The sequence below is a fragment of the Meles meles genome, chromosome 1 (assembly GCF_922984935.1).
Source record: "Meles meles chromosome 1, mMelMel3.1 paternal haplotype, whole genome shotgun sequence".
In the NCBI taxonomy this organism is placed as follows: domain Eukaryota; kingdom Metazoa; phylum Chordata; class Mammalia; order Carnivora; family Mustelidae; genus Meles; species Meles meles.
Window position 1 is genome coordinate 202,309,879 of NC_060066.1, and position 21,190 is coordinate 202,331,068.

At 50.0% G+C, this 21,190-nt stretch overlaps 1 protein-coding gene and 1 long non-coding RNA gene across 2 annotated transcripts; one reads left to right on the top strand and one right to left on the bottom strand.

Annotated features, from left to right (window-relative positions):
• On the bottom strand, positions 1–19,182 carry PINK1 (PTEN induced kinase 1). Its single transcript, XM_046007445.1, has 8 exons — positions 18,638–19,182; positions 8,292–8,570; positions 6,241–6,341; positions 3,672–3,854; positions 3,010–3,173; positions 1,953–2,080; positions 1,137–1,373; positions 1–301 (listed from the first exon to the last, which is right to left on the bottom strand). Exons 1-8 carry the CDS (start codon positions 19,031–19,033, stop codon positions 44–46), a joined length of 1,746 nt encoding a protein of 581 aa, XP_045863401.1. The 5' UTR covers positions 19,034–19,182; the 3' UTR covers positions 1–43.
• On the top strand, positions 19,070–19,739 carry LOC123943361. The gene is made up of 2 exons (XR_006818621.1): positions 19,070–19,207; positions 19,383–19,739. It is a non-coding gene; the product is annotated as an uncharacterized LOC123943361 (long non-coding RNA).
• The last annotated feature ends 1,451 nt before the right edge of the window (positions 19,740–21,190 follow it).

Below are 21,190 nucleotides of genomic sequence, written 5' to 3' on the forward strand. Positions count from 1 at the left end.
TGTTGCTAAGTTCTTTAGTAATACGCCAGCTACAGTGGAGCCCTCACGGGGCCGCTCTCCAGGAGCAGAGGAGCAGGGCTGCCTGGCACAGCGCCTCGTACTCCAGGTTGGCCAGAAATAACATCTTCATCTTGGTCTCCACGCAGCTCTTCTCCGGGCGCCGGTCAGCCAGCAGGGTGGCAGCCGACTGCTGGAGGAGCCAGCCGATCATCTTGTCTAGTTTCAGATTCCTCAGCGCTAGAGTGTGTTCACCCCAGAGGCTTAAATGAAGTACGTTAGCAGCTACTCGGGCAGATGGTCTCTGCAACAGGCAGGGAAGCGGAAGCTTAGAACATCGTTGGCAAAGCATTCGACCCACAACCTGATATGTTAGCGAATTCTTATTTTAGGATCTTCCCTTCTCTGGCCCCAAAACCAAATTCTTGTTCACCCCTTTGTCTCTCCTTCCTAGAATACCATTCACTCACCGGACACCTGCTGGCCGCTCTCTACCCCTGTTCCTGGCTTTTCCAGGGGCATACCCGTGCCCTGTGCAGTCTGCATTGTTGAAATAGCCTCCCCAACAAGGAAGGCCCACAAACCACCTGGGTCCTAGCACTCTCTGGAGTGAGGGGTCCTCTCCTCGCTCGGTAACTGGCAGCAGTGAGCACAGGCTGTGGCCCTGATGACAGCATGTCGCCCAGTGGGAGGAAGTGGCAGGACAGTAGCTTGAACCCTGTCTGCCTTTGTGCCCTTCCACGAGGCACTCCAGCTGAACTGGGCCTACAGTGCCCAATCACGGCTTCAAATATTCCAGCCTTTAAGTTCCCTAACTGATCTCAAAAATGTCCAGATTTGCTCTTGGGAGAGGTCTTCACATCTGTCTCATTAGGTGTCAACTGTTGTATAAACTACAACTCCATTAAATATTTCTAAAAACATTATCTTCTAAGTAACTTAAGCCACTAAAGCCAAGAAGAGCTGCGATGCTGGAATTCTCATTTGGTGGCCGGCTCCCCTACTCGTGTTAATACTAAAGTTTGTTCTCCTGTACTTGGCTTTCTAAGAGGAGCTGTCTGTCACTCTAGTCTTGCCCAAACCTGATCTTTACTCTGGAAGATAGATACACTCCCTGCAAATCCTGGGGACAGCCTCACCTTGCTGGCGTCTCGCTGGAGCAGTGACCTCACCAGCTGTCTTGCATCCAGAGGCACGGACTCGGGCAGCGCGGGCAGCTGAGCCTCCTGGTAACTTCGGCTTTCAAGGTGGGCCCCGCCCTGCCCATAAAAGGGATTGGAGAGCCCGAAGATTTCGTAGGCGAGTGCACCAACCGCCCAGGCATCAGCCTTGCTGTAGTCGATCACGGCCTTGGGCCCAGGGCAGGCGGTAGACACCTGTTTGGAAAGCAACAGGTGAGCTTCACGCTGCCGGTATTTTTTTTTTTTTTTAAAGAGTTTATTTATTTGACCGACAGAGATCACAAGTAGGCAGAGAGGCAGGCAGAGAGTGAGAGGGAAGCAGGCTCCCCGCTGAGCAGAGAGCCCGATGCGGGGCTCAATCCCAGGACCCTGAGATCATGACCAGAGCCGAAGGCAGAGGCTTTAACCCACTGAGCCACCCAGGTGCCCCGCTGCTGGCATTTCTAACACACTCATGTACCTACATAGCACCTGACTCGTGGGCTAATCTGAACTCTGTCCCAAGGAACCTGGAATTTGAGTGAGTTGTGGCTCAGACCCAGAAGAATTTTCTTAGGTTGCCTACTTCATGCTGACAAAACACACATCTCCTGTAAACATTAGGAAGGGCCAGACTCACACACAGGGGAAAGGGACTTGTGCCAAATTTAGGGTCAGAAAAGAGAGGTGTCGGGTAGGGGGTAGGTAATGAGGCAGCGAGTCTCGTCCTCCCAGTCAGTGGAAACAAGATGGAGATGACTGCTGACTGCACAGGACATGTTCCACAAGACTCACCTCAGGAGCCATCAGGCAGCCGTTTCCACCCCGATCCACATACCAGCTGGTGAAAGGCAGCTGCAGGCCGGTGCGCTCGTCAGCCAGGCAGCAACCGAAGTCTGTGATCACCAGCCAGGGGCAGCCATCTGGGGAGGGGACAGGCAGAGGTGAGTGACTGGTTCTCTCCTGAGGGGCCTTCGTAGGTGCCCTACCACAGACACCAAGACGTGGGTGAGGGGCTAACGGACACGGTATCAGCCCAGGAGCGTGGGCCAGCGAGGCCCGGGTGGGTGGCCACTCACCAGGGCACTCAACGGGAGGCCAGCTACGGGAGCCCAAAGATGTCTCCAGGGAAACCAAAGCCCTCAAGCAAAGAACTAGATGAAAGCTGGGCTCAACGTAACTGATCAAGCAATCGGAGCTGTCCCAAGACTGAAGGAACTGCTCCCGGTTTACTCAGCAGATGGCGCTTAGCTCTGATGTCCCAGAGATCTTTGATCTGAACTTGAAACCCCAAGTCCAAACCTAAGAAACGGGTATGTTGGGGGTTAGTTATTTGTAAAAGGGGTCACACAGACTTCCTTCAAGAAGCTAGTTCCTCGAGCAATTTAATGGCCCATTACTTAAGTCTTCCAGCTCAAAATTTACCCGCCCTCCGGCTGTCCTTCACAGGTTAAGTGGCCGCCAGCCTCCACTTCAGTGCTTCCTCTGTGGGGAACTGGGAGCTCACTGTGTCCAGGGGCAGCTGGGCTTACATTCGGACAGCTCTCACTGTCTGAAAATTCTTTCTTCTGCTGAGCTAAATCTACCTCTCTCTTCTTTGACAAAACTTTCGCCGCTGAGGTTTTTGTTCTGTAAGTGGGCAACAGAAGGAACTGGGGGACTATTAACCATCCCCACAAAGAGAAGAAAGCCTCCATTTTGAAGGAGAGATTTCTCGTCTCTTGGGTACAGAGCTAAATTAAGACATAATTCTAGTAGGACATAAAACCCGAAAGCACTGAAGGGTCCTAAGTGTCTGCAGAGCCGAAGTCTGGTGCCCCTGGAGATCTGGGAGGGTGTGGCCAGGACCCACCTGCATCCAACTCCACGAGGATGTTGTCAGATTTTAAGTCTCTGTGCGCAACGCCCTGTTGAACCAGATGATCCACGGCCTCCAACAGCTGCAAGATCATCACGGTGGCGAGGCGGGGGCTTGGGGTGTGCTCACGAAGGTACTGGCGCAGCGTACAGGGGTAGCTGGTGGAGAGGGTGACAGGGTCTTGGGCTGTCGCACATCAGTGGTCCCCCCAGCATCTTATTTACTATTAGGATGATGGCCCTTCCTCTTCTTTGGAGTTTTTTTATTTTCTCCGCCCCCCCCCCCCCCAGTATTCTGTTACCACCCATTATCCTGAAGTCAGGGCGGGAGAGCTGGGGCCCCACATGACGGAAGTAATGGTACAGATACTCCTTCCTCACGCCAGTGACAGGCGTGCCAGGAGGTGCAGGGGGTTAGGGAGGAAAACTGTTTTTACACAACTGGTAAGGCAGGCCACAGAGAGGGGCAAGAGTCGAATAGACTAAAAACACTGGTGAGAACTAGGTTCTGAATGAAGAGGAGTCTCCATTTTCGTGAAAAGTCACCCCAAAGGAACCCCGCCTTCTGGGATACTATGCCCTTAGCATGGGTGAGGGCCCCCCTCCCTGCCACCCGGGGGTTCCAGGTGCACAGAGGCACAACCAGTTCCTACTTACTTCTTCATAACAAGGAAGAGCGTCCGCCCGTGGCCCAGGCCTTTGGGGTGAAGGCGTGGGGGCAGCACATCGGGGTAATCGACCAGGGCGCCTGGCAGCAGGGGTACAGAAGAGGTGAAGGCACGGAAGACCCGGATGATGTTGGGGTGAGGGGCCAGTTGCTTGGGACCTCCCTTGGATCTTCTATTTCAGCCAAATGGGACAAATATAGGAATCCAGTATCAGACAAACTGGTTGGAAAGATAATCATGCCATGATAAATACTGACATTCACCCATTTTTAAATTTATCAAATGTGTACTGTAGATCTGCTGTGTGTCGGGTACAGAAGCTGGTGTTAAAGGGAAAAAAAAAACCCATAAATATGACTTGTCACATCTGATGACTCCCCTGGTCCATCCATCTGTCCATCCATCAATCCCATGCAGTGGAATACGGTGGTTAAGAGACTGGAATCATGACTATATGGTTTGAATTCCAGGTCCGCTACTGTAAGCCTCTCCCCAGGTTCCTTCTCTGGGCTCAGTCTCAATTGCCAAAGGGAATAAGGTAGTAGCATTAAGTTGTAAGGTTAATGCTTATATAAAGGACCTAGAATCTCTAATGGCAGATTCTGGCATAACCCTTAAAGTGTAGTATGAGCTCAAACCTTTGTTGAAGGGCACCTGGGTGGCTCAGTCAGTTAAGCATCTGCCTTCGGCTCAGGTCATGATCCTGGGATTCTGGGATGGAGCCCCGCATGGGACTACCTGCTCAGCGGGGTGTCTGCTTCTTCCTCTCCCTCTGCCTCTACCCCTCCCCCTGCTCTTTCGTGCCTTCTCTCTCTCTCTCAAATAAATAAATCTTTTAAAATACCCCACAAAACCTTTGCAGACACAGATGCAATTTATAGTACAGAAGTCACCTGCCTGCCTGCCCACCTGTCCCCCTCGGGGAGCCCCAAAGTCCCACAGCCCTGCTGAGGAGCACAGTGGCTCTGTTCTGGATGGCATGAGTCAGCCTGCTAGGTCTGGGCCCCACCCCTCAGCCAGTACTCTCACTGGGTGGGCTCCTAGCTCCAGGGCAAGGAGCCTGCAGTCCCATCTGAGACACAAATGGTTGTGGGAACGGAATGAGGGCCAGTTCATTTCTCTTCTTGAGGAGCGCTGGTGAACAACCTGGTAGTAACTAAGCAGTGAGCAGTGGGCTGAAGGTGAAGGATGCCATGAGGCTTGACCGGGGCCAGGGGAAGCCAGAGAGATATAGAAACCAAAGGCACACAGACACAGAAGAGCTGTGGGGTAAGAAATAAGGACACTGGGGGGCACCTGGGTGGCTCAGTGGGTTGGGCCTGTGCCTTAGGCTCAGGTCATGATCCCAGAGTCCTGGGATCGAGCCCCGCATCGGGCTCTCTGCTCAGCGGGGAGCCTGCTTCCTCCTCTCTCTGTCTGCCTGCCTCTCTGCCTACTTGTGATCTCTGTCAATAGAGATAGATAAAATAGGTAAAATCTTAAAATAATAGATAAATAGATAAAAATAGATCAATAGATAAAATCTTAAAATAACAAAAAAGGAAATGAAGACACTGGGCGGCAGAAAGCAGACAATGGAGAAGCCCAGAGACATGAAGCCAGCACTACGGGAGCAAGATGCCCGCCCCCGTCTTGAGATCCGCCTCAGTTCCCGAGCCTTGAGCTGTGATCCTGATTCTCCCACTGGCCCCAGTGGCCCCAGGCTAGGAACAACACTTTAACTCCCTTGATTGCTTACATTGCTGCTCTCAGATGGACTCAGGAGAAAGCAGTAGGCTGCACGTGGACTGACTCCACAGCTCGGGCACACGGGAGTCTTCCCGACCACGGAAGGGGCTTTCCACGTGCTTTCTCAAGTCCCTGTGTCTGCGCCCCCCGCTTCTGACAGCACTGCGACTATACACCAAGCAGCCGAGACGCAGCTCTTCGCAGGGTCTGCAAGCAGGGAAGCGAGCACACCGCCTGCCACGGAGCTGGGAGCGCGGGCTGCCACCCACCCCTCTTCCCTCTGTGGAGAAGGCCTCTCTGGCTACTTCTCTGCCTATTCATCTTCAAAAGGCAGCACTGATGGTCCCTTCGAGAGGCCTTTCGGAATGGGCTTCCCTCAGCACCTGAGCGTCCATGATTCTAGCACTTTCTACCCTGACCTCTGCTCCCGACTCGTCTGGTTCCTCGGCCACACACACAACTCTTGGGGAACAGGCTGAATTTTTTTAAAGCTCCTGGCAGTGCCAAGACTGGAATGAGTGTTATCTGCGCCGGGGACAGAGCAGCTGGTAGGGATGAGTGGCGCTCCCCTCGGGCATTACTTAACAACCAGAAGTCACGTCGATTTTCCAACGTTCGGAATTGGGCATTCTGGGACGGCCTGCGCTCTCTGCTCCAGGGTGAACCAGCCAGCTGCACTCTTCCCCAGTTCGAGTCATCCAACCACTACAAAGCCAACGTTAACTACATCACTTACCATCTATTACACGTCCGCCGGACACCGCTCTGAGGACACAGGTGAGGATTTTGCTAAGAACTCACAGCCAGTCTGGTTAGCAGACAGTGCTTACCTGTAAGTGACCGCTCCATACTCCCCGGCCAAGGCCACTCGACTAGCTGGGACTAGCTCCTGGCTCATGGTACTAAAGATGGCTTCGCTGGAAGAGCCCGCCTGGAACACAGTCATGAATTCGGAGTTACACATACCTGAGCACGTCCAAGTCCTCCATGCAATCTGAACTAGACAGCTACTGCCTAGAATTATTTGAGGTTTTTTAAAAAGACTTTATTTTTAAGTAATCTCTACACCCATGTGGGGCTTGAACTCACAACCCCAAGATCAAGAGTTGCATGATCCACTGACTGAGCCAGCCAGGTGCTCCCAGAATTGCTTTTGATATTCAAGTTAGGACAAACTCCCTGGAGGTACCGGGTGGCTCAGGTTATGTTCTCAGGGTTGTGGGATTGAGCCCTGTGGGGTGGAGGGGGCTGCTCAGCAGGGAGTCTGCTTGTCCCTCTCCCTCTGCCTCTCCTCCTGCTCATGCTCTAATAAATAAAATCTTAAAAAAAAAAAAAAAAAGATAAATTCACTGAAATAGCAAGGCAAGCTAGTCCCTCCAGGGAGAGAGAGGGCAGAGAGGCCCTCTGTGCCAACTCCCAGGGGGTTTCAACATCACACCTCAAATTCTTTTTTTTTTTTTTTTCACACCTCAAATTCTTGACAGCTCAGGTGCCCAGGGTAGGAAGAGATGGCAAGATAAGGGGAGGGACCTTTCTTCCTGCCATCAATGCCTCCGGTCACCACCAGGCTCCAACTGGCCACTGGGTCACAAAGACTCGCCCCTGCAGGCTGCCTTCAGCGGACAGGCAGAGCCAGACAAACCTGCCCTGGATAAGGTTGTGCTGAGGCTTTCCCAGCCCCTCAGTAAAAGGGAGTAACAGCAAGAACCAGTCAGGAACCCTCTAGCGAGTCAAGTCATTTAGCTTTTGTGAGTGCAGTAGTCAGCATGCGCGTCTGGAAGCTTTGATGCTAACCCTGGCTGTGCGCGTCTGGAAGCTTTGATGCTAACCCTGGCTGCTGCACAGGCAAAGGCCTTGGCTACCTGTTAGCTAATCACCTAGCTTGGAAAGGCAGGAGTCTAGTAACCTTCATCCCCCAGATCAAAATCAGAAACTGAATTCTTCAGTGTCCAGCGTGAGCTGCCACGGCTGTGTCCCAGCTTAGGCTTGGGTGGATGCTCTGGGCAGGAAAAAGAACATCGGGTCTGGATTAATTTTCTAAACCCACATATATAGCAAGAAGAGAAAGAAATCGCTCTAGACGAAATCTTTGTTTTTGTGGAGGGAAAACACTCAGTTTCCCTAAGCCTTGAGTCGTCCCAGAGTTGAGAGCAGAGAGGTGACAAGCAAGCCTCTGATCTGGAGGGGAGGCTGAAGGGGAGTCTGGAGGACAGGAGTGTGGCCTCTCCTCTCCAGTGAGGCAGGTCAAGGGAGGGAGAGAGGGAGGATGGTGGGAACTGCAGACCCAAATTCAGCAAACTGGATCATTAGAACAAGGGGCTTAGGCACCTGCTGCTGTGTGTGGACCAGACGAGAAGCATGGGCATCACCTGAGAGCTGGTTAGAAAGGCAGAACCCCAGCCTCCACCCACAGACCAATGACCAGAATCTGCCTTTTAACCGACCCTCAGGCAGACATGACAATCTGAGAGTGCTTCCAACTCTTGCATGAGTGGGCAAGGAAGCCTAACCACACAGATGCCGGGGCGTGTGCTTCCAACTCTTGCATGAGTGGGCAAGGAAGCCTAACCACACAGATGCCCGGGCTGTGGAGAGCCCTGCCTGCCTCCTGGGAAAAAGCACTGGCAGGTCCACCAAGAGTAGGACTTTTTTTTTTTTTTTTTTAAGATTTATTTATTTGAGAGAGAGGTATCATAAGCAGGGAGAGGAGCAAAGGGAGAAGCAACTCCACCACTGAGCAGGGAGCCCAATGTGAGGCTTGATCCCAGAACACAGGGTTCACGACCTGAGCAGAAGGCAGACGCTTAACTGACTGAGCCACCCAGGTACCCCTGGTGTTTTGAGAAATGCCCAATTCAGAGATGAAAGGCCCCCTCCTTACCGAGATATTCCACATCATCTTGATGGCCAAGGGAAAGGCGGGGGGTGAGGCTGGCTCCTCCTTTCGTGGAACGACATCTGGGTCTCTGCCTGGAAGAGGCCTGACGCTCTTCACCACCTCCAGGCTCCGGGGCAACACAGGCATGGTGGCTTCATACACAGCCGCACTGCAGCCCTTGCCAATGGACTGCCCTATCAGATACTCCTCCAGCCGGAAGCCCTGCCAGCGTCGGGTGTCCAGAGGGTCAGGCAGCAGCTTGTTTTTCTGGGTAAAAATTGCCTGTGAGGAACAACACACGCACCATGAGCCAGGATGCCTAGTAAGGCCCAAGTGAAGGGCGGTGGGGGAGGGGAGAGGCAGAGCCAGGCATGGGCTTCACTGACAAGACCAAGGGCTAATAAAAACGCAGCCAAACTGGGTTTTACGGCCATCCTGGGCTTAGGCCAAGTTCCCTTTCTCCCCCATCATTCAGAATAATTTTTCTCGAACTCTGTGCCTTCACTGCAATCAGAGACCGCTGAGCATGGAACCTGCATTAGTTAAGAGGTCAAAACGTCTCCCTGCTGCAGCTGGCACGCCTTGTCTGTCAAGCTCCCTGCACAGCCTTGGAGGCTTCTGATCACAGAGACAGCTCTCTGTGCAGGCAGCTACGGGACGGTTCTCGGGCAGCTCTCCTCCGACCTTCAGAGGAGATCTAGGGCTGCTGTTTGGCTAAGTCTGTGTCCACCACTAAAGCCTCCGTAAAAGGTTTTGGAGTCTTTGCGTGGGCCGCCAGCCTGGCACCTTGATCTGCCCGATCATTCCCACGGGCAATCAAGCAGTCCCATTTTTGGTGTCCTTGGCCACAGACAACAGCTGCCTCCTTGGGTTCCAAAACAGCTCTAATAATTCTAAAACATCTGAAGTCCACCTCAAGTTGTCTACTTCAGTGTGCAGGGCTTCAGAAGAAAGGGCAGCTTTAGGGAATGGGAGAAAATTGGAAAGCTTAGTTTGGAGAATCATAACCAGATACTGGAGGAAACCAGAATTCAGGATCCAGCCCAGTTTTAGAGGCAAACAACAAACACCCAAAGACAGTTGCTTTAACTTCCACAAATGTGTGATTTCTCTTTCTAAAATCGCCCTCATTTCCCCCCAAGATAGCCAAATTAAGACTCCAGTCTAACAACCTTGGCCTATTTATTTACATAAGTGCTGCAAGAATAAACAGTGATTGGCCATATAGGGTTTGCTTTATTTTTCAACGGAGAATCTGCTTTGCCAGAACTTCTCATAAGGAATTTCAGAACTTTTAATAGTCTCTGAAGGCTAAGAAACCAAGCCAAATATCTGCCATCAGACTCTGCCTGCAACACCTATAGATCTGGGTAACTTCCTCTCTTCTTGAGGTCCCCCAAATAACCTGAGGTTCCTGCACCAGCAGGAAGTGATCTTAATTCACCTGGTAAGGCTGCTGGGGACCCTATAAGCAAGGTACTAGGCTGATTTTTCCAAGGGGCTTCATTGGCTCCATAAAGTCAATCTTAGTTCCTTAAAGCTGCCTGGTCATATCTGAGTCTATGCATGTCACCCTCAAAGAGGATATTCCAGCCAAAGCCTTGATAATATAACCAATGATTCCAATCGTGTCCTATCATAAGAACAGATTCTTACTGAACTTATGCAAATAAATACATTTCCATGAATATATAAAAATGCTCATGGAGAGTTTCTGAATCTGGAGGGATCAGGTGGGGAGAAAAAGATAAATGTTTCATATTTGCCTACAAAGGAATATTTTACCAAATTTCTGCAAGTCATAACAGCTTAGGAGAAAAACAGTTTCCTTAAATCTGAAAAAGCAAACATTAGAGAACCAGCAACATTTCCAACAAGAGTAATCATCTTCCTCAATTTATTCAGTCCCACGTTACTAATTCTTGTTCTGCTTGAATGCAGTTCTCCTGTTAGTTCCTAAAATTCTTACTCAGTTTGGTTTTACGATCTTAAAGGTATCAGAGACCTGTACTTGTCAAAAGTCCTTTCCACAAATCTCCTTGAAGCGGAAACATATCTGTAACAGCATCAGAGCAAAACAATGACTGTAAATGACAAAGGACTAAAAATGGCCATGGTTTTTCTGTGACACACAACACTTCAATAATTAGAGTAAATGATAACGGGGGCCTGGGTGGCTCAGTGGGTTAAAAGCTCTGCTGCCTACTTGTGATCTCTCTCTCTGTCAAATAAATAAATAAATCTTAAAAAAAAAAAGAACAAGTGATGATATGATACCAGGACATCAAAACCTTGGGAATTTCATATAATTTCTGGAACAGCTATCACATTTACCCACATAACAATCTAAGGTCTGTCACCATTTGTTTGACAACGCTTTCCACGTAAGATGCCAAACAAGCCTCATTAATAAAAAAGATTTCATTTAGAAGTGGAATTTTGGGAATTTGGTCTAAAATATCATAAGGTTTTATAGCACATGCCTAAATAGGATTACAGATCATTACAAAACTTCCTACTTATCTACTTAAGGTGGCAGTAAGATTCTAAAGGCAAAGAGAGCTCTCTGTAGAGCAAAACTTACTCTTTTAATATTAAGACTCAACTGTGAAGTAATCAAAGACCTAATGAAGACAAAACATGGAAACTTTTCTTCTAGGAAGATTAAAGATAAAGAAAAAAGCCTTTGTTTATAATTTCTTATTAAGAGTGGACCAGTAACTACGAAAATGGTTATTTTAATAGGAAAACCAAATTCTAATCTTGTATTGATGTACTTCTGAGAGTAAAACTCATTCATTCTAACAAGATGAAGTTTTAAAAAAATGTATGCAGTCCCCTGGGTTCCTGGGTGGCTCAGTAGGTTAAAGCCTCTGTCCTCATCTCAATTCATGATCTCAGGTCCTGGGATCAAGCCCTGCAGCGCATCCAACTCTCTGCTCAGCAGGGAGCCTGCTTCCTCCTCTCTCTCTCCGCCTGCCTCTCCACCTACTTGTGATCTTTGTCAAATAAATAAATAAAATCTTTTAAAAAATTAAAATTAAAGGGAAAATTAAAAAATGTATGCAGTCCCTCTGCTGTCCTTCCCTGTCATGGCCCATGTTGACATACACTGAGACAGAGCCAGCCGGGGTGCTGCATGGATCTGAGCCTTTGTGGTGGGTGCTGGGATGTGCTGGCCAGAACCCCAGCAGGAACGAAGGACCTTCAGTTGTGGGAATGTAGTCAATAGTCCTCAGCTCTCGGCGGTCATTAGAGAAGGCCCTGACCAAAGACAGCTGCCTTGCTGAGGTCAAGCCCTCTTCCCAGGTGGTCTCAACCAATGACTGTTCAACAGGAGTATATAAAATCCAATCTGGATGGTAATCCAGCTTTTGGAACTCCTCAGAGGATGGGCTGAGGCTTCTGCTGATGTTGTGTTGCTGCTCGACCTTTGCCTGGTGCTGTTCTCTTAACCACCTGTCTTCTCCCCAGCTGTCGATCACTCTGGAATAAACTTTTTTTTTTTTTTTAAGATTTTATTTATTTATTTGACAGAGAGAGAGATCACAAGTAGGCAGAGAGGCAGGCAGAGAGAGAGGAGGAAGCAGGCTCCCTGCGGAGCAGAGAGCCCGACAAGGGGCTCAATCCCAGGACCCTGAGATCATGACCTGAGCCAAAGGCAGCGGCTTAATCCACTGAGCCACCCAGGCGCCCCTGGAATAAACTTCTTGACTAATCTCCATAATCTTGGTCCCAACCACGCACAGAATTCCTTTCCAAAGATTCCCTTCTCACAGACCTTCTACAACTTTTCTTCTTATGTTCAGGTTTTGTCCTAAGTTTTCCTCCTTTAAATAATCAGCCACACTTTCCTTGCATACAGGGTTGTTTCTCCTAAAAGAAGCCAAAAAAAAAAACCACCTATGTTTCTTCTCAGTAATTATGTTTATATTATCCACAATACTTTGTAACACGAACCTATCTTTCAGTAAATACAGGCAGAACAAAAGTTCTACCTCTGGGGCGCCTGCGTGGCTCAGTGGGTTAAGCCGCTGCCTTCGGCTCAGGTCATGATCTCAGGGTCCTGGGATCGAGCCCTGCATCGGGCTCTCTGCTCGGCAGGGAGCCTGCTTCTCTCTCTCTCTCTCTCTGCCTGCCTCTCTATTTACTTGTGATCTCTCTCTGTCAAATAAATAAATAAAATATTTAAAAAAAAAAAAGTTCTACCTCTACTATTGGAAACTTTAAAAACGTGTCCATTGTAATTAAGCCAACAACCTTAAATTATCTTTCATATTGAATGTTTTCCCAGATCACAGGAACTTGAAAGTATTTTTCTTGGTATTAGAATGTCCAATTTTTTTTTTTAAGATTTTATTTAATTGAGAGAGAGAGCACAGAGGGAGAGGAAGAAGCAGACTCCCTGCTGAGCACGGAGACTGATACAGGGCTCCATTCTTGGACCCCAAGATCTGACCTGAGCTGAAAGCAGATGCTAAACCAAATGAGCCACCCAGGCACTCCTAGAAAGCCCAATTCTTACAACCACTTGCCTTTACACCAACTAAATTGAGCTCTTCTACAAATTAATTTTGGCAACATCATCCAGAGGTAGAGAAAAAAAAATCTCACGTTTACAATGTGCATACATGGACAAACAAATACACAAACGAGATGCAAACAAAATCTCAAAGGCCCAATTTCCAAATATATAATTTAGGGCTCCATTAATTGGGGATTTTTCTCCAGTCTAATGAATATTATGATAAGCAGTGTTGCAAAACAAAGACTGCCCAAGTTTGGGCTGCACTGGGGAATCAAATTCACTTTCCATTTTCCAATTAGAACATGGCTGGTGTTGTCCAAAGATACCAAAACCTGCAGCAACAGAGAAACCAAATGGAGTCATGAGTGCCTCTGTGAGCACGGGTTCCTCCCCCAAAGCCAGGGCTTCACCACTGAATGGAAGGGCTCCCTAGTCAACTCTCAAGACGAGCAGGCCGTGGCTCAGAGATCCACAGCAGTCCCCCTAGTTGGAGGCAACCCACCAGGAAGAGGAGATAAGCTCACATGGCCTTGCACACGAAATACTCACTTACAGACATGTGTCCAAACTGAAATAAAAAACTGCTTCCTAGCTGCAAGAGTTAAATTAGGTGCCCACTGGCTGGCAGTGCCCAGTGGAGGTGCGACTCTGGGGACAGTCCCTAGGACAAAGAGCCTAGGTCACCACATTCCCCATACTAGCCAAGGTATAACTCCTGCTGACTCACAGCAAATCACTGATAGCAAGGTAAGGGGGTTTTTTTTGTTTTGTTTTGAGAGGCCACCAAATAAGAGCGGGGAGAGAAGCCTCAAATCTGTGTCCCTGGGGGAGGAGAGTCAGGAGTACTTCACAGCAAGTGGAGAAAGCCTGGGTAAAAACTGCAGCTGAGCTTATCAGTGCCATTAACCCTTTGGTTACCAGTTCACGTTCACAGGTCACTCTTCTGCTCAAACACCTTTTATTCAGTACCTTGGCCTAGTGCTTCCTGCTTGTGGAAGCTCTCACTGGGCTCTACTGCGCACTGCCCATGCTCACCTTCATGCGCCTCTCTCCAAACCTGTTTCTGTGAAGTGGTTCCGCCTGGCTCACCCCTACTCATCCATCAAGTCCCACCTGAAGCTCCTCCCTCCTCTAGAACCAGACTGGACAGCCCAGCCCACAGCAACCTGACCTGGGCGCCCCTATTTTTTAAGTTTCAATTCTGAAATAATTTAGATTCACAAGAAGTTGCAAAAACCAAAAAAAATCGGCACAAAGTGTCCTGTGTCCCTTCGTCCAGTTTCCTTCCATGGTGACATCTTATAAAACTGCAATTCAATCTCAAAACCAGGAGAGCGAATTGGTACACTGCTATCAATTAGACTACAGACGTTACTCAATTTTTACCGTCTTTTTAAACCTGCATTCATTCGTGTGTGCAGCTCTATGCAACTTAAAAAAAAAAATGTGATGTTTAATATAAAGAATTAACTGAGGGGCGCCTGGGTGGCTCAGTGGGTTGGGGCCTCTGCCTTCGGCTTGGGTCGTGATCCCAGGGTCCTGGGATCGAGCCCCGCATCGGGCTCTCTGCTCAGCAGGGAGCCTGCTTCCTCCTCTATCTCTCTCTGCCTGCCTCTCTGCCTACTTGTGATCTCTGTCAAATAAATAAAATCTTAAAAAAAAAAAAAAGAATTAACTGAGGGGTGCCTGGGTGGTTCAGCTGGTTAAGCATCTGCCTTTGGCTTGGGTCATGATGCCAGGGTCCTGGGCTCCTTGCTCAGCAGGGAGCCTGCTTCTCTCTCTGCCTGCTGCTCCCCTGCTTGTGTTCGCCCTAATTAAAAAAAAAAAAGAATTAATTGACTTTAACAGCAAACGTAAATAACAAGAGATTCACCGGTAAGGTGCCTTGGCATTGACTGGAAATCCCCTTTCTAGGGTGCGGTGGAGAGTCATTCGCAGGGAGGCACTGTGGGTGTGGGGCAGGGGGAGCTGCTGACCACCTGGCACTTCAGGAGCCACATGCTGGGGAGGCCGCAGGCAATGCGGAGCCTGCAGAGCAAGCAAATGGGTGGGGAACGAGGAAGCAAAAGCCCTTCCTCCTGCAATCTCTCCTGGACCCCTCTACTGACAAATCTTATCCTGTCACTTAGCAAAGGAAAACTATTTCAAAGGCCCAGGTCCATTTTCACAGAGCAAACAAGAAAGCTGAATTTGGAGCTGAGTCAATAAACTGGTCAGGGGGAACACTGTGGGACTCAGGGCACTGCCGGCGTTCAGTGAGTGCAGCGCAGGGAATCTGCAGCGTGCGGTGAGCTGAGCAGTCTCACCAGTCCCAGTCTTCCAGGAAGAACCAGCCCTGAAATGTGCCAGGAGCCCCTGTGTATCAGTCAGCGTCCCGGCAGGAAACAGCAGCACACTCAAATAAGGACACTTTGAGCAGAGTTTCTGGACATGGTGGTGGGCAGGGTTGGAAAACCACGGGGAGTGCAGCTCTCTGGTGCTGTTTACCTCCTCCAGGCCTGAAGAGGCAGGAGGCGGTGTCTGGTGGAAGCCAGGGGTGAAGCGTGTGAGAAGAGCTGCCCAACAGGATGACAGGAGCTGTGACCTTTCAGCACAGCCACAGCCCCTGAGGTGGGGAATAAATACCCCAACCCCATGCTCTGCCCTCTGACCTGCCAGGCCACACCCCTCAGCCCGCCCAACCTCCACGCTGAGTGAACCCAGATGGAAGCCAGAAGTATGGAGAACTGTCCGCAGAGCCCAGCCGAGATCCAGCTTGATGGGGAGGGGACCGAGGGCCAGGCAGGGATGGGGCTGACTGTGTCCCGAGACAGCTCCTCTGGCCCAACTTGAGGCCCTGAGCCCAGTCATCTGCAGAACCTCGCAGATGGACCGCGTCTCCTCCAACAAGATCTACATGAGGGCCAGGCTGGCCACAGCAGGGAGGTCTGGGACGTCCAGCCTGCGGAGGTTCAGAGGCTGTCCAGGCCTTGGAAGCCGGCAGCACAGCTGCTGACATCGACAGCAGCCTCTAGGGGCACCACCTGGAACTTCCAGAACTCAAGAGAGAAGTAGCCATGTTCATTTGACCATATCCACTCCTTGTCCTGAAACTTGATGCACCTCCCTGCTTCAGGATGTCATAGGCATCCCCGAAGTATGGGCCGTATCGCCCCTTGGTGTAGGTGAAGGGTTGATTTTTCTGGTGCACCATCTACACCTGCTTTCGGAGCAGGCACTGTCAAGAGCATCCACGTCACAGAAGCGGTCAGCCAGGACCTGGAGCAGGGACCTCCTTCCTCTGAAGGGGAAGGTCTGGAGCCACTGTCCTGCCCAGGCCATGGATGCCACTGGTACTTCTGTTCCAGACTAGGGCCACCAGGTGCAGAGACTCTTGAAGCTCCCAAACTCCTCCCCCCAGTCCTCTCTTAGCCTGCTCCGATCCTGCCCTGGGCGCCGCCATCTTGCTAGGTCTGCCAGCTCCACGCAAACGGATCCCAGGTACAGATGTGTGTAATCACCACCACAACCAAGATCCCGAACTGTGCCATCACTGCAGAAGAACCCCTTCCTGCTACCTCTGTATCGCACTACCCCAACCCACCCCTGTCCTCTGGCAACACTCATCTGTTCCCCATCTCTACAGTTCTCTCATTTTAAGAATGTTACAGAAACGGAAGCACACAGTATGTACCCCTTGGAGACTGACTTCTCTCATTAGGCCTAATACCCTTGAGGTTAATTTAGGTTGTTACCTGCATCAATAGTTGATTCTTGGTTATTGCTTAATATTTATGTACAGATGTACCACAGTTCAACAATTCACCTCCTGAAGGATGTTTGGGTTGTTTTTAATATTTTGCTATTATGAATATTGCTGCTATGAACATTCACATGCAGGGTTTAAAATTAGTTCTACGAATTGCGTTAAAATATACATAACATAAAATGGACTATTTAAGTCATTTTTTAAATTGTTTTTTTAATTAAGATTTTTATTTTGACAGAGAGAGATCACAAGTAGGCAGAGAGGCAGACAGAGAGAGAGAGGGGGGAAGCAGGCTCCCTGCTGAGCAGAGAGCCCAATGTGGGGCTCGATCCCAGGACCCTGAGATCATGACCTGAGCAGAAGGCAGAGGCTTAACCCACTAAGCCACCCAGGTGTCCCTATTTAAGTCATTTTTAAACGTATAGTTCAATGGCACTAAGCACATTCACGCTGCTGTGCAACCAATCGCCACCATCTACCTCCATCTTCGTCTGGCAAATCTGAAACGCCACACACATTAAACACTAACTGCCCACTCCCTCCTCCCTCCAGTGCCTGGCAGCCACCATTCCACTTTCTGTTCTGTGACCCTGACTACTCTAAGTACCTCAGGTAAGTGGAATCATACAATCTTTCTCCTCTTGTGACTGGCTTATTTTACTTAGCATAATGTTCTCAAATTTCATCTACGTTGTAGCATGTATCAGCACTTCAAGGCTGAGTAATACTCCGCTGTATGTAGATACCACACTTCGTTTACCCCTTCATCCGCCCACGGACATCTGGGTTCTTCTGACTACTGTGAATAATGCTGCTATGAACATGGGTCTAGAAACATCGGCTCATGTCCCTGCTTTCAGTTCTTTGGGGGCATATACCCAAAAGTGGAACTCCTGGGTCAAATGATAATTCTATTTTTAATTTCGGGGGAACTGCCATCCTGTTTTCCACAGCTACATCTACTGCTGACAAGGACAGCAGCTGCGGACTAGACTAGATGTCACCTGTCACCCAGACTGGCCAGAGCTCAAACATGAGACACGCTGGTGATGAGTAAGAACTGGAACAAGGGCTGTAAACCAGGAAACATGGGAGACACTGCCCAGTCCTTAACGAGCTGTGTCCTTGGGCAAGTCACCCCATCTTCCCCGACCTCAGCCCTACGCTATACAACCCAGGCCCTCTGCTAACTCCGTGAGCGGTTTCAGACCCCAGAACACTGACCTCCCTGGAGAAATGGGAATTCGGCCAGCAGATGGCCTTCAGACCTGAACCACAAGAATGGCTTTTCCTGGGTCTCCAGCCTGCGGGACTACCCAGCAGATTTTGGATTTGCCAACCAACACAACTGCAGACCCAATTCCTTAAAACGAATCTTAAAAAAAAAAAATAAATAAACACATGCTATTGGTTCTGTTTGTCTGGACAAGCCTAATACATATTTTGGTTCAGCAGAAACAGGTCTTTGAGCTGTTTTAGGCATTTACAAAGCCTCCCCTCCCCCATATCCAGTGACTCCCGGTAACTTCATACAGGCGTACTAAAAACTGTTAGTCCTTATGTTTTCTACGGCTGTTCATAGTTTTTACTTTGGCTTCAGCTTTGTCACTAATTGGCTGAACTGTGGAGGCTCAGGTTAAAGGCACAGGCTTTGCAGAGCCAGACTTTGGGCACTGCTAATAGTTGTGCGGCTTCGAGAAAACTACTTTACCTGAGTACTTTTCCTCATCCATAAACTGGGGATGACAACTACCTCAGGAAAAGAAGTGTTATGATTTAACTGTCATTACATTTTAGAAAATTTACACAAAGCCATCAGCCATGCTGCAGCAGGCACTGAAATTAGCAGCATGACTTCCAGAACATGCCGTTTGAGGAAGGGAACATGGGACGTGCGGGCCCCAAACCAGGAGAGCAGTATTACTGCAAATAAACCTCAGCTGCTCATGTCCAACGCATTTCTACCTGGGACAGAGGCACAGCTTGGTCCCATAGTCCCAGGCAGCAGGTGACTCCCAGCCCCGCCCCCCGCCCCGCCTCCCCCCCCCCCCCCCTCCCCGGGCCGCCGTTCACCTGGATCTCCTGACAGGCAGATACCGCCCGCCGGCCCTCGGCTTGCTTCTCCTCGATGAGGCCCAGGCCCAGCCCGAAAGCCAGAAAGACGGCCCGGCCGCAAGGGCCCGCGCCGGCCCGGGCCCGCACCGCGAACTGCCGCTGGAGCCGCGCCGCCAGCCCAGCCACCGACTGCCGGAAGAAGCGGTAGCGGTCGGGAAGCCCGAGCCCGAGCCTGCGCGACTCCGCGCCGGGTCCCGCGGCCTGGCCGGGGCGTTCTCCGCGACCCCAGCCCGCCGCGGGGCCCGGCCGCTCGGGCCGCCCCCAGACGTAGCCCGGACCAGGCTTCGCGGTGAAGCGCAGCAGCAGCGCCCGACCCAGCTGCAGGCCCCGGCCCAGCGCCTGTCGCACCGCCATGGCGGCACCGCGACCCGGTTCCCACCAGCACCCTCAGGCGTCCGGGACACTCGGCACCACAACAAACTTGGGGGCGTTCCTCTGCGCAGGCGCGGGCGCCAGGGGGCGGAGCCTCCGCTCCGGCGGTTCCCCGGCTGGGCGCGAGGGGGCGCCGTGCGCGTACCTGCGGGGCGGGTAAGTTTCTCGCTTGTGCACTTTGAACCCAGCGTGAAGGGTTTAAGGGTTTTGAGTGTGGACATCTCTGCTCCTGGGCGAAATGGAGAAATCAAGAAAGGAAACTGATATTGATGGACCATCGCTCTTCGCGCCAGACTCTTTACATCTGTTAATTCATTTCATTTTCGCACAGGATGCCATTTTTATGGATAAGGAAACTGAGGCATGGAAAGCAAGGTGACAGTCTGTCGTCACATGCGGTGTCAGAGCTGAGATGGAAGTTCACGTTGTCCCGATTGTTGAGTCCTTGCCCACTGCACTATATGGATGGAGGTTTCTGTGATTTGTCCTGCATAACCGACCACCCCGACCTGCACCCACACAGGCAGGCTAAAGAATGTTGTTTGTGAGACTTGTCCTGCATGAATGACTTTGGGAGCCTGCTTAATTGACTTTAGCTGGGCTCCAGGTTAGGACTGACCCTTCTGGGGGTGACTGAGTGGCTCAGTTGTTTGAGCATCTGCCATTGGGCCCAGGTCATAATCTCAGAGTCATGGGATGGAACCCCAACTTGAGCTCCCTGCTCAGTAGGGAGTCTGCTTCTCCTTCTCCCTCTGCACTTTGTCCCCCCACCCCCTGTGCTCTCTCTCACTCTCAAATAAAAGCTTTTTTTTTTTTTTAAGATTTTATTTATTTGATGGAGAGAGATCACAAGTAGGCAGAGAGGCAGGCAGAGAGAGAGGAGAAAGCAGGCCCCCGAGCCCAGGACTCTGGGATCATGACCTGAGCTGGATGCAGAGACTTTAACCTACTGAGCCACCCAGGCGCCCCTCAAATAAAATCTAAAAAAAAAAAGAACTAGCTTTTCTGGTCTGGACTCCGAAGAGCTATACATCTTGCCTTATATCACTTTTGGCTCCAGGCTGGGCTGGACCCCCAGAATGGAATCCAGGAGGGGGGGGGGGCGTGTCAAACACACCTAGCCCAGGCTCCTTGCCATAAAGACATGATAACAGAGGAATGCAGCTTGCTCCAAACTGCATGTAGGCAAACAAATGTTTAACTTCAGACTCCCATTATTTGTCATATAAGTACATCCCTTTTGGGGACGGTCTGTAGAGGTCTCACCTGAGGGGAGGATGTTCAGCCCAGGCCTCTGGATGCAGCCTCCAGCCTGGCTGTCTCCAAGGGGCTTCCCCAGCTGATGAGGCTGGATGTTGTAAGATCCTGCAGATGTGACTTTGCCTTACTCTCCTTTACTGCTTCCTAGTACCCTTGTCTGTGTGTAGATCCCTTTGTTGTTCCCTTTCCACTTCTGTTTCTACTAGGTTTTTATAATAGCAATAAAGTGTTCCTTTCTCAAAACGGCAAGTTCAGCTATTATGGATTTCTTGAAACACCCATCATACCCCCTCATGCCCTGAGGCTCCTCTCTACAAACCCACAGTCCTCTTCCCTTCTTAGGACCCCCCAAGAGAAATCTCGCCTGCAGTCTGTGTTTTTCCAATGTGTAAGCTAAGGCCCCAACACACGGAACAACTTGCCCAAAGTCACACTGCCTGTTAGTGGCAAAGCCCTTTTACCCAAAGCCACTGTTAGGAACGGCTGATAGAGGGATTTGTACTGAGTGGTTTCTTTTTTCTTTCCTTGACTTTGTTTTTAATGGGAAATTTCAAACATACACAACAAAAAGAATTCAGTGAGCCCCATACACCCATTATCCAGCTTCAACAATTACCGACAAATAGCCATTATTTTATTCATTTATACCTTCCTACTTACCCTCCCCCCATTACTTTAAAGCAAATCCCAGACATTATATTTCACTTATAAATACTTCAGTAGCTATCTCTAAGAGATAGGAATTCTTTTAAAAGAAAAACCCCATTAACCGTACTATTATCATCTCTAGAAAGATGAACATGAACTTCGTAATATCATTTACTCTCCAGCTGATAGTCAGATCTCCCCATCTTTTTATTTTGGTTTATAGTTATTCAG